The 13,286-nt window shown below is 38.5% G+C and overlaps 1 protein-coding gene across 4 annotated transcripts in view; it reads left to right on the forward strand.

Annotated features, from left to right (window-relative positions):
* Window positions 1–13,286, forward strand: part of CTNNA1 (catenin alpha 1) — a 313,848-nt gene that overhangs the window by 269,922 nt on the left and 30,640 nt on the right. For all 4 annotated transcript variants that reach the window (XM_043589023.1, XM_043589042.1, XM_043589033.1 and 1 more), the window contains one exon: window positions 12,445–12,537. In XM_043589023.1, coding sequence (XP_043444958.1) covers window positions 12,445–12,537 — 93 coding nt within the window. The remainder of the gene's footprint in view (window positions 1–12,444; window positions 12,538–13,286) is intronic.

Genomic DNA, 13,286 nt, shown 5'->3' on the forward strand with positions numbered 1-13,286 from the left:
TCTTGTGCATTTGGATTTATAGTGACATTAGGCCAGGTTAATACCGTTAAAACGTTCCAAGGAAAACATAGTAATAACATTAAATGCATTACGAATTTTACATCTAGTTTTCTTTGACTATTAAATGTTATTTTGACCTGAATTAATTATGTACAGAATACATAGGTCAGTCTTCTATTCAAGTTAATGATTCTCTCATTTGGAGTTAAGAGCAGAAGAATATCATTTTGTGTCTCTATTAAGCATTATCTTTTTCACAAGAGTCACATGATAGCATGGGGTGTACCTCCAAATACACAAAGATTGTCTTTAGGAAGCCAACCTCCTATAAGTAGCCTACATGTTAGAAAATGTGCCTGCAAGAGCAAATGCAGGGACACTGCCAGCCCAAGGCATGGGGTAACAAGTACCAGTAGTGGAATGGGAAAGGGCTCAGTGTGGTCCTGAACCTCAGAGGGCAGCCTTTGTCAGTACTGCAGCTGGAGGACTCTTTATTTGGGCCTGCATTATCATCCTCATCCAACACAACTGATGCTTGCTGAGCACCTACTGTGCACCAGGTATATTCAAATACAATGTATTTTCCATAATACCTTTCTCAGGTAAGGAAATTGAGGCTTAGAGAGGTTAAGTAACTTGCTTTAGGTCCTCCAGCAGTGAGGACTGTGCCTTTTGAGCTTGCTGATTTAGTGAACACTGAGAAGCATTTGGTGGACCTGATGGCCCTGGAGACCTTGCTTCAGGAGCTTTGTCCATGCTTCTACTTTTTATTTAATTCCAAACATCTCTAACCAAGGGCCCCTTAGAGTTTAGAGTTTGGTGTTCCCTATCACGACTCAGTTCTGACCCCTTTCTCACCTCTTTCCTCTCTGTGCCCTCCCCCCCACATCACCCTCCATACTTATTATATATGTATTAAATGGCACAGCCTTTTTATTGCTTGAGGCACAAGTAAAGGCTTTGTAGTACCACTCTCCAAACAGTTAAATTACATTTATGGTAATAGAGATACTAGGATATATAATTGCATATGTGCTTGAAAAGGAAATGAGTTTTTAAAGTGTTGTAGAAGGCTCCAATACTTGACTCATGGCAGAACTTTATTCTTCAGTGACACGGCTTCTCTTCCCCACATGACTTTTGTGATTTAAGTATTACCATGAACACTGAAAAAGTGAGGGACTTATTTTGAACAAAAGTGAGGCGCTTCATTGTGATTGTTTTGTTACTTCCTTTCTCTTCATTCCTGTTCCCTCTTAAATTGGAATAAATGTCAGCTGACATTGATTTTAGTGGTCATTTATAGTTTTTCCTGGGGTTTAGGAGAAGAGTTTGTGGGAAAGTTGAGTAGAGCTAGTGGTGTTAGGCCACTAGCAGAAAAGGAGGGGGCTCTGATTCTGCAGCCATTGAGAGTTCTGCCAGGTATGTTTGTCTTTCTAAAATACTGCATTAAAATTCTGTGCTAACCATCTGCAGTTAGCACAGGCCCCACAGCAAAAGGGCATGATCTCCAACAAGATTGCCCTCACTGTAGATGTCAGCTGCCTCCTGTACTAATGACTTAAGACGCTATAAATTCAGGAGTTTCCATGATCCCCCTACAAGACTGCCCTCACTTCAAATGCTGGCCACAAGTTTGGAGGGTCCCCAGGCTACCCATAGCCTGACCCACTGGCTACAAATATGGGGCTTCCCATGGCCCACTTCAGGTGTGATAATGTGCTAGAACAACTCCTAGAACTCACTAGAATGCTTAGCATTACTTATCTAGGGGCCCACCAGGAGTTACTTCATTAACATAAACCATCAGGGCCAATGATGAATAACAGAGACACTCCTATCATGATTGAAATCTCGTGGATATGGAAGAAGTTTCCTCCCAGGAAACCAGGACAAAAACCAGACATTCTTTATTATAGGACACCTCCCCATCTTGAAGGAATGTGAAATGCCTGGTTTTTAGGTTGATTGCTATACAGTCATAAAGCTACATGGAAGAGGTAAGACCGTGCTGGTATTTGTTTCCTGTAGCTTTATGTTTGGCCATTTACCCGGTGACTTACCATTTCTCTTACCTGGTTCTTCTTGCATTGTTCTTTTCCTTGGAGGTTCTCCCCCTTGGGAGCTAGGTTTTCTGCTCTCTCTCAGGAAATTGGGTCCATCTCTTCACACCCCAGTGAGTGTTTTTTCCTCATAGAATCATAGATTCTCATTCTGGTACGTAAAACCACTTCTGTGTAACATCCATGAATCGTTACTTCTCTTTTCTTGGAGTGCTTCTGTAGTGGGAAACTCCCAGGCCTCACATTGCACTGGTGGGTTCTCTGGTTGTTAGCAACAGAGAGCCACACTCTCCTTCTCTGCAGCTACTTCTGTCCATCTTTTTACTGGTGTACACAGTGAATTGAGAGGAACCATAAGTGTAAATACACACCTGATTTCGAAGATATGGTATGGATAAAAAAGAATGTACAAAACTCATTAGCTTTTTATATTGATTACATGTTGATATGTAGTATCTTGGGGTTAGAAACACCAAATTATTTTTGCTAATTTCACCCTTTTTAATGTGGCTACTGAAAAAAATTTTAAATACCTAGAACCTTTCAGCCTGCCACTAGAAATCATTCTCGACTGAACAGTTCTTAGTATATAGTTGGCTGTTTAGCCCATTTAGAATCCCTTTATTTTTATCTTACTCTAAATTACCTAGGTAAAACATATATTATTTCCAATATCCCTTTTGGTAACTTCCATCATTACGCTATTAATATTTGGATAACCATAGGAAGCACAGTTTATATTCTAGCAGGTTCTTTGTGGATTCCAGCTGCCTTTCACCTTCCCACAGATTTTTTTTTCCTTTTTCTTTTTTTCGCCCCAGTTTTCCCATGAGTATTTGAGTGGTCCCATGTATCAGATAGCTGCTCTGTGGGGTTAGATGCACTCCTCTCATGTCTGATCCCTCAGCTGGGTAGTCTGATTTATTGAGTGTTAGAAAATGTGTTCTTTAGCATTGAAGTGAAGCCAAACATGTCACCACCTTATGTCCTCTGCACTGCTTGGGCCCTCTGCCTGGAATGTTCTGTCCACTTCTCACCCCTCATCCCACAGGCTTTTGCTCAGATGTTACCCCTGCAGAGAGGCTCTCCTGGATCCCTCATCCCCTCCATTCCACCTTCCACCATTTTTTTTTAACCCTGTCATCTGTTTTATAGCCACCATAACATTTTTCACTATCTAAAATTACTGGGATTGTTTTGTTTTCGTATGTTTTCTGTTTCCCACCCCATACTCTAATAGAATGTAAATTCTTTGAGAACATGGGCCTAGAACAGTGCCTGGAACAAGTATGTGCTCAGTAACTACCAGATGAGTGAGTGTACTAGTTCTCAGGTAATAAACATTTAAGTCACTGAGGTGCTCAACCTTCAGATCCCTGGACTACCATCCCTGAGGATTCACACTTACTGGTCTCAGAACCACACTTTGAGAAATTCAGAGTTCTGTGTTATGACTGAACACCATTGTTATTAAACTTGATATTCTTCTCATTCTGTATCATGTGTATATGAGGGAATGAAATGTACAATCTTTTGGGATGTGAAGATGAATGGGGAAATTTGGAAACTTTTTAAAAATTAGGTGACGTTGATTTGAGCAGTATTTTCATTTGCTAGCACCAAGCTTTCAACAACCAATAGCAGATTTTCTACAGTTGTGGGAGGAAAAAAATTATGATGGAGTCTCACAACAAATATTTACAGTGTTCCTGATATGTCCCAGTCACTGTTCTAGGCACTAGGGAGATGGTAGCGAATGAAACAAAAATCTCTCCCCCCATGAAGGTTATGTTCTACTAGAGAGAGGGAAGCAATTAAAATACATTTATATAGTATGTGTATTTTGTACAGTGTGGTATAAATGGTGCTGAGATGATACGTGAAAAAAGTTAACCGTTTTATCAGTGTTTTAAATGGAAGCAGAGCTAAAACTGTTATTTAAGTAGCATTTTAATACATGACCAAAATAAAATTGGAGCAGATGTGTTGGCACTTGCTGACTTGGTTTTTGGAAGTCTTATTTATTGCATTAATAGAAATACTTTCTTCCCAGACCAAGTAAAATAGTATAAAAGGGTTATGCTTTAATTTGGGGTGTCATGTAAAGTTGCTTCAAATATATTCATAGTTTCTGAGTGGTATTAGGGAATAACACCCACTTAGAAATGGAAACCTTTTATGGTACCTTCCTTGTATATCACATGATGAAAATACAAGATGAATTTCAAGACTAAAAACCACATACGGACTCTTAAGTTTTTAGAACAGAAGCAAATTCCTCCAGTCCCTCTGTGTGCACAGTTAGTGTCAGGAAGGCTGTGTGAGGCTGGCTGCCGATTCAATCCTTAGTAAATGACTTTTGTGATTTTATTTGAAAAGGTAAATAACAGTATTTGCCATGAAGTTCTTATTTTCTTGGGTTCTGGCTGGGACCTCTGCGTGTCTCATACCACATTTGTCAGTGGAATCCATTCCCACATCATACTGAAGCCCATATTCTTGTGTGAAGGGTGGATATAGGTTGTGTGTCCCCAAGGCCCGTGAGTAAGGGAGCAAGAGCTGAGGGTCATTACTGGTGAGCGGCATGACGCTTCTTTTCACCATTTTCTTTTGTTCTGGAGTATAGCACTGAGGGCTTTTCTTTCATCTTTTTATGAAAGATCATGGCTGTGCTTCAGGGTAACTGTAATACCTTTTATACTTGACTCTTTCTCCCATATCAAGTTAATGATTTCTTTATGTTGCTCTTCATTTTTAAGCATATTGAGGTAAAATATTTATTTTGTCAGAAAGAAGCAATACCCATGTGTCCTTTTTAATTGCTTCATTCTTAGTCTACCTCCTTTGGCTGTGAGCAGCTTAAGAGCTAAAGAGCAGTCAGTTTTTCCTTTTAATTTTGCTTTCTTCTGAGTCCTTTTTCACGAATTGAGAGTGAAATAGGAAAAATGCCATTCATGAAATCTTGCCTCTAAAAACATATATCATTTAGTATTCCTTTCCTCTCAGCCCCAGACATTGCATTAAAATAGGCCTTTTATCATTATGAACTTGCTACAATAAGATAGTATCTCATTCATTGCTTTGCGTATTAAGAATCAGAAGGTAAATGTAACTGGTATGCCTATTTTTTTTTTAAGTTTTTATTTATTTATTTTGAGAGAGAACGCAAGCGGGGTAGGGGCAGAGAGATAGGGAGAGAGAATATCCCAAGCAGGCTCCCAGCTGATGCAGGATTCCAACTCACAAACCATGAGATCATGACCTGAGTGGAAACCAAACATTGGATGCTCGACACTCGAGCCACCCAAGTACCCCTAACTGCTATGCTTTGGAGTTGGATTATCATTACTTGTTGAGTTGCCACATGCCCACCCCTCACTCCAAAGTATTTCCCATTATCCAGGACTTCATACGGTATGACATTATTGGCTTAAAGTGTGTATTTTTACTGCAAATTGAACGATCTGCATTATAACTTATATTCTGTGGTTTGCCCATAATGTACAGGAAAGTGGCCTTGAAGAAGGCTCTGTAAAGGAGCATTTGAATTGAACACTGACCTTATGTGATCCACCTGTGACAGCTTCAGTATTTTTCTCAGTGCCTCTGTATAATACTATAGGCTGAAATGCCTGCAAATAGCAAATTAAATGAACCTTCCATTTTCTAGGACTGTAGTATGTTTAAAGCAGTCAGTATCATTGGGGGGAATGCTGACCTTGGATTCCAAAAGAATTTATTAAACCTATTGAGCTTGGTCTTTCCACATTTTTAAAGGTCTGTAAGTTCACATGCTTGAGTCTCCGCCAAACAAAAGTGTCTTGTGTGTATTATTTTAACATCTCATACCCAAACAAGTGTTTTTGGTCGAACTTAACTACCTACTCAGATTTTGGGATGGTCTAGTGAAGGCAGTAGATGAACCTTGTTCTCAGGGAACATCAACATTCTTTTCTCTTGGAGCATTGGTAGGAGTAATCAGAGAAACCCTGCCCAGTCTTTACCCTGCTCCAGAAGAGTAGGCCCTCCTGTTACCTCATCAGTAGAGCTGATGAACTGATGTTTAGATAGGCACACTTTCTAGGTGTACTGAGATTATTCAGGCAGTTAGATAGAAATAGAGAACTTTTGAAATGGTCTATGTGATACCAAGTAAATAGAAATGATTCCTTGGGTGATGATTTACAATGAAAGCCTTTTAAAAAGCCTTTAAAAAATACCAAATATCAAAGCCATTTAAAATAATTTATCATGTTTTAATAAAGTCACAGTTTCCAAATCTGTTACTAGAGATGCTTATATTTGTATCCTGCCTCTTCCTAAAATTAGATTTGATATAGCTTATTTCAAATAAAGAGAGACATGATAAAATAAGGTAGATGTAGAAAATCAGGAACCAGGAAAAGAATAATAGACAATCTTGAACTATAATTGCCATGACTGAGTTTGGATTTGGCACTGAACTTCCTGGTAGCAAGAAGGAAAGGATGAAACACAGTTGTGTAGTTCTTGTCCTTAGAATGGAGGGAGAATGCCCCCCCACCCTTTTCTTTCATGGGAAATAAGCCTATGCTAAAGATGTGAAAAGAATCCTTACATGGGGCTTTTATGTATTTCTACTTAAGGGTCAGTGAATGATTAAATATATAGGGTTGCTCGACATTTTAATACAGTATACTGACAGACACCGCATTATTTTCCTTTTAAAAAAATTTGTTTTTAATTTTTGTGGTTTGTCTCTTAAAAGACAAGGTCATATTCTTCAGGTGCGAACAGCTGTGTTCTGGTGAGGAGCCTACCTGGCATGTGGCCTTCAGCCTCCCAGTGACATAATTGGGGAGGACAGAGGGCTGTGAGTCAAGTGCTTCCTTCCGATCATCCAGTATAGCTTTATCCTTTCTTTTTAAAGACAGTGTACAACTTTTGTTTATGTTTTAAATGTATTTTATAAAGAGTAATGTTTACTTATTTTTACTCACTTTAGTAAAGTTTTTTTTCCTGTTAGAGAGTTTTGTTCATATACATTCATTATGGTTGTGACATGTGGATTCATTTTAACTGCTGCATTTTGTTCTCTTTCTCCTTAACCCTCTGCTTCCATCCCTCCTCTGTTTTTAACTGTCTTGACTCCTTTGCATGGATTGAGTCCTCTCGCCTCCTCTTCTCCACCCCCCCACCTCTCCCCCCACCCCCCTTGTTTGGAAGTGGTAAACTCTGTTTTATTAGTAGTGGTTCTGGATATTTTAGCATGCATGTTTAACTGAGTGGTTGAGGGTTAATCAGTATCTTTTCCTCCTTCTGAAACTATGTAAGAATCTTAAAATGCTTTGACTTCAGTCATTCTCCAACTTAAATGTTACTGTTGTCCAGTACTTTGGTTCTTGTAAGTTTTAGTCCCATGAGTTAGGTACTATTGGTATTGCTGAATTCATTTTTTCAACTTTGCTTAAATTGTACTTGATATATTATTTTCATTGCTTCTCATTTCTTCTTTCATGTTGTTAAGCCTTCTGTCTGGAATTATCTCTTCTTCCTAAAGCATCTTTGTTACAAACTTAGTAGGGGGAGGGAAGATCTGTCTGGAGTAAATGATCTTGGGTTGTTTTTAGTCTTTATTGTGCCCCAAATCTTAGAGATAACAGTTTTGTTGAATGTCTAGTCCTAGGATTATCCCCCTGCCAGGTCCCCAACTCCAGTGATTTGAAGATACTATTTCCCCATCTTTGGCATCTGTCATTGCTGTTAAGTCATCAGTCAGTCTTTCCGAGCCTACTTTGTGGATAATTTGTATTTACTTTATGTTTTTAAGACCTTGTTTTAAAACTAGAGTATTTGTTGTTGTAAAGATTCACTGTAGTATGTCTGGTTATGGATTTCTTTTTATTCCCCTATTTAGACTTTGTGTTCCCAAATCTGAAATTTATATTTCATCCACTCTGAAAATTTTTCATTCTCTTTCACTATTGCCACTCCCCGTTTCTCTGTCTTTGTTTCTGAATCCCTCATGGTTGAATAGTAGATACTTTCAGTGTAATTGCATGTCTCTTAATTTTGTGCATTGTCTCCATATTGTGAAAATTTCTTAGTTTTCCTGAATAAGTTCTTAAGTTTGATTTTACAGGTTAGTACGTCTCTTTTTAACAGTACGTGATATATACTAAATTTCTAGGAGGTATAGAAGTTACAGATTTTCTCTTGAAGTTCTACTTTGATCCTTCTTAAATATGGCTAGTCATTTTTTACTGTATTTTAACTTTGTATGCTTGCTTTTCTTTCATTTCTGTTAACATAATATATTTTTTAATACTCTAGTTTTGATCATTTGAGTATCTGTAGTCATTATGAATCTGATTACACAATTGTTTTGCTTACTCCTGCCCAAGATAACTTATTTCCTTGTGTACTTCTTGCATTTTTTATTGTAAATTTACCTTCCTGGAATTTTGTATATGAGAATTCTTTGAGGCCTGGGCTTGGATGACCTTCTATCAGAGAAAATTTCCATTTATATTTGCTTCTGCCAGTTGCTTAGGGACACCTCACCTTGTGAGGGCCAAGGTGTATTGGTCCATTAAAAACTCAGATTCTAATCACAGAATGGAACATATCCATTCCTCTATTTCCCACCCCTGTGCAAGCACTGTTTTCAGTGGTTTCTTTTATAAAACTCTTTGAATTTCTGCTTTCTTATGTCTAGCCTCTGATAATTTCCCTCAATTACCTGGTTAGCCCTGCATCAAAAACCAAAAAAGAGTTGGAAGGTATAAATTGCAGAGTATAAAATTCACACCTACCCCTTTTAAGTATACAACTCTGATTTTTACTAAATTTGTAGAAGTATGCATCCATTACCACAATCCAGTTTGGAATTTTTCTATCATCCATGCATACTTCATTTTTTGGTAAGATATTTTGTTACTCCTAATAAGGTAGCCAACACCCTTTCCTCAAATTGGAAAGTTGGAGGCTTATCCTCTGTTCCATCATCATTTCTCTTGTGGATTTGGGAATAACTGGTAGAAGTTTCTTGAGTGGTTCTGAAATTTATATGATGTGTAGTTGGGACTTCTCACTTGATGCATGTCAAGTTTACAAAGTTGAGTTACTGTTATTTTGGACTTGTTGAGAGCTCAGACTCAACCATTTTAAAGAGGAAAACTTAGGTGATAGCATGACCCAGAGCCACAATGGCAAGTAATGCAGGTTTTGAGCTTCAGCCTCTTGAGCTTTATGGTTATGGTTGTGGACTTGAGCTCCCTTTTCCAAAGTTCTTTTCACTTGTTTTACTCCCCACAATGGGCATAGGCTGTTAGGTTATTAATTTACCACCAAGAACAAAAAGAAATCTCACTTCCTGCAGAGGTTCCAGAGTAAGGGGCAGTGGAGCCCCTCAGCCAAATATGAAGGAGAAGCAGTACTGAGGGCCGTGGGAAGAAACTTGTGCTGACCTTACACAAATTTAACCTTCATTTAAAAGTCATCAACACATGTATAATAGAGGAGAAATTGTCATAATGGGTTTTTTTTCCCACTATGGAACTTCATAAATTTTATTTAAGAAGAGAAAATCTAGTATAAAGGTAGTATAAAGTTGTCTTTTTTGTAGTGTGCAGATGTCATATTTGTTGATATGACACAGCCTGGCTGTGACATTTCTTTTTTCCTCCACAGCATAAATTGTTACTGTGCTACTCCTAAAACCAGCAAAAATCCAGGGCTTTTTTTTTTTTTTTTTTAAATCAGGGAGTTGATGGTTTTCTGAAATGTTCTGCTCTTCTCTAAGGTCCAAACTTCCACATTGTAGGCATAGATAGTACAAGAGGCCTTCATAATTTCAAAGCTTATGATTTCATAGGTCATAGTGTCAGTCTTAGGCCACCTCTTGAATTAGCAAGAATCAAAAACATTTAAACTGTTAATACACAGGTTACCGTGATAGCAGAGATATTCCCAGAGAAAATCTAGAAGTAACTGCAGAGTGTTCTGCCAGGTTCTCTGGAAGTTTGGTCTATGTATTTTTAATTTAAACTTGAGTCTCTTCTTCAGTCTCAGTATGAACTGCTCTCCCAAATTTCTAGAGCCCCAGAAGGAGACATTTAGGAAACCCCTCCTCTCAGCCTCCCCTTTCACTGTTGTCAAGCGTGGCACTAGTATATGAGGTTAGCGTCTCAGAGAGCTACGGTTGAGATGTTGCATTTGCACATTTGTCATTGTTGGAAGTGAGTAGCCCTGTCCCTGGAGGGTGAATAGAAGCTCATTCATCTGAAGAAGACTGTCAGTGACAGGCGCTCTCTCCCTCCTCCCAGGCCAGGCAGGGCGGCCTCCTGAAACAGGCAGTGTACTCTTGTGGAACATTACTGCTTCAGCAATACATCAGAAACCATTTAAGTAACGTTTTAAAATAAAGAACAAGTCTTGCGTAGCCTTTATTTTGTTAGGAATTGTATCAGGAAACAGGAAAGATGGTTTACAGAGGTCAGCCATTTCAGCCTTAGCCACCCACACTCTCATGTATCTGATCTGTAATAGATAATAGTTTACATAATCTTTGCTTCTTACTTTTCTGGATCTTACAGATTCATAAAATTGGGTGAGTGTAAATTGAAATAAAATGATGCTAGTAGTGACTAGAGAGTAAGGATATAAACAGAGTGACAGACCTTCCTGAATTTTACACTTGGCTGGCCTCCCACATAGTGGGAGTGGGGCGGGAGTGCTGGGTATTAGTATGCTCACCTCACCAGGAATCTTTGTTAGTCTCAAATTACTAATGTAGTGATGAGCCCCAAATTTTATATTTGTTTTTCAAAATGCCTTCTTAAGGAATTGAAACAGTGGGAGTTACAGATTCATGAACATATCTAAGTTAAGCTTTCTCCTGCACTGTAGCATCATTGAGGGATAATGTTTTTTAAACATTTTATATTTTACAAAATAGAGTTTTGGTTATGTTTTGCAGTAATTTTTAAACAAAAAAAATCTGCATAATCAACTGTATTATCATGAAGACTAGTGCCTGTTTGCTCAGGTCCAGTTGATAGTAGAAAGTGGAATTGTAATCTTTAGGGGAAATATGTTACTTCTGTATATGATTTTGAAGACCCCTAAACATTAAAGATCTGACTTAATTTTTTATTTCTTTACATTTTATATTTAAATTACATGTTAGTTTTGTTGTTTCTCCTTATGATTAGGCATTGCAGGATTCTGATAGTTATCAGTCTTCCAGAAAGCTGATAATCCCTAACCATAATACTGCAAACAACAGCCATAATAGTACGTAATTTTTCTTTTGCATGTATGTGCTTAAGTTGGGTGGAGGAGTGAAAATCAAAGGTTATCACCATTGCCCTTGTTTACTCTGGCATTTAAACTCCTGGAAAGTGCCTTTGATATTAAACTGCCTATGCTTCTGTCATTCATAACTCAATTTGCAACCGGGGGTGGGGGGGGCGGGGGAAGATGTGTCTTAGCACAGTGTATTCATTTGGTCCTTCGTATTACCAATGGGGTTGGGAAGCCTGTTTATGTAGAAACATGGGTAAGTGATCACAGTGCTCACAGTCGCTACAGAGCAAGGTTCTCACCACGGCCAGGGCTTCAGCTGAGGAAGTCTGACACAACTTGGAAAGATTGTTTCTGGCTACTGGAGCAGTGTCCTTAAGATACTTTGGACAGAAAGGAAAAGAGTTCAGTTCAAATAAAGCAGTACCATTCAGAAAGGAGTTCAGCTTTCAGTGCTTTTGAGAACCTAGTTGAAGGATAGTTTTCTTCTAACTCTGAGACATCATCCCTGTTTATTTTTCCATTTCTGATGAATATGGCCTTGGGTATATCTTGATGTTATCTTAATACTATTTTTTTTTTAATTTGAAAAATAGCTTCGTGTTTAAATAAACCTCTTGGCTTAGTAAGCAGCCATTCACCTGTAAAATGAGAATAGCATCTTAGAATTTCTATTTCTTTTCTTCAAGAACCAGCTACATGGTATATTTGTAATTGAGGATACCAACTTTTCTTTCTGAATGCCCTTGATTCCTTAGCTTTTCTCATGTTGTTGTCCACACCATGAGAACTGCCTTTCTACTGTTCAGGCAGGTAAGAGAGCATGGTAAAGCCTATGAGTTACATGCCCTGGAATCTCATTCTGCCAACAGTGTGACCTGTGTTACAAGTCAACATAGTCTCCTTAGCACAGAGATTTAAAAAAAAAAAAAAATTGTCCTCCTAGGTAGGTAATTAATTTGAGAAATAAAATACCATTGGTGCTCTTGGCATGTGTTCTATAAAAGATCAGAGATTGGAGTGGGTATACATTTGTTTTCCTTAGGGATCAAAAGAAAAATCTTCTAAGAACTTTTTATGGTGTTCCTTCTTCTAGGTTGCCAACTTGGCCTGTTCCATCTCAAACAATGAAGAAGGTGTAAAGCTTGTTCGAATGTCAGCAAGTCAGCTAGAAGCTCTCTGTCCTCAGGTAAGGTATGACCAAAATTGTTTATGGTACCACTGAATTGGAGTTCGGTTACATTGGAGATCAGGTTTATTTTTTTAATTTTGTTTTTAGAATTTTACATAGAAGTTTTGGGGACAAAACACTGATCCAGAGTTCACAAAGCTTGTAGAAATTTATGTTCAGCTTCAAGTGACATTTCCTTGGGGCATCACATATTACTATCCCTTGCCTTTCATTAAAAATGGATAGTGTCTTTCATTGCTGGCAAGTGGAGGGTGTGTAGTGACTTCACACTCAGTCTGTAACCTCCTTGAGAGAGGGCCATCTGCAACATTTGACAGTCCTGGATTTAGGGTAGTTATCTCACAAACCTGAAGGAGTAACAGTTACCCACCTATGCTCCTTAATGCCTGGGATTTGGATCTTTGTGATGGAGGGAACAAGATCCAAGAGCTAGAACCATTACTCTGTAATGTCCTGAAGTAGCATTTTGGTACATACGTTAGCAACGTAATCCAGCCAGCTACTGAATTAAAAGCTTGAGAACTTTTCTCCATTTATGATGGCATATTGGAAGACTAGCGATAATGGCAGTCTGGGACTCTCGAAAGACTCTGAAGCACATAGAAGAACAGTTGCTTTGTTAAATGACCAACGTGTTGGCTGCCTCCTATGAGGGGAACTGACCCTGTCTGTGGGGTCCCCTGCTCCTTGACAGTCACAGGTGTTTTTAAGCGGTATAAGTGCTGTTTTCAGTGGAAGAGGCTGCC

This window comes from Prionailurus bengalensis, chromosome A1 (assembly GCF_016509475.1).
Source record: "Prionailurus bengalensis isolate Pbe53 chromosome A1, Fcat_Pben_1.1_paternal_pri, whole genome shotgun sequence".
Lineage (NCBI taxonomy): Eukaryota > Metazoa > Chordata > Mammalia > Carnivora > Felidae > Prionailurus > Prionailurus bengalensis.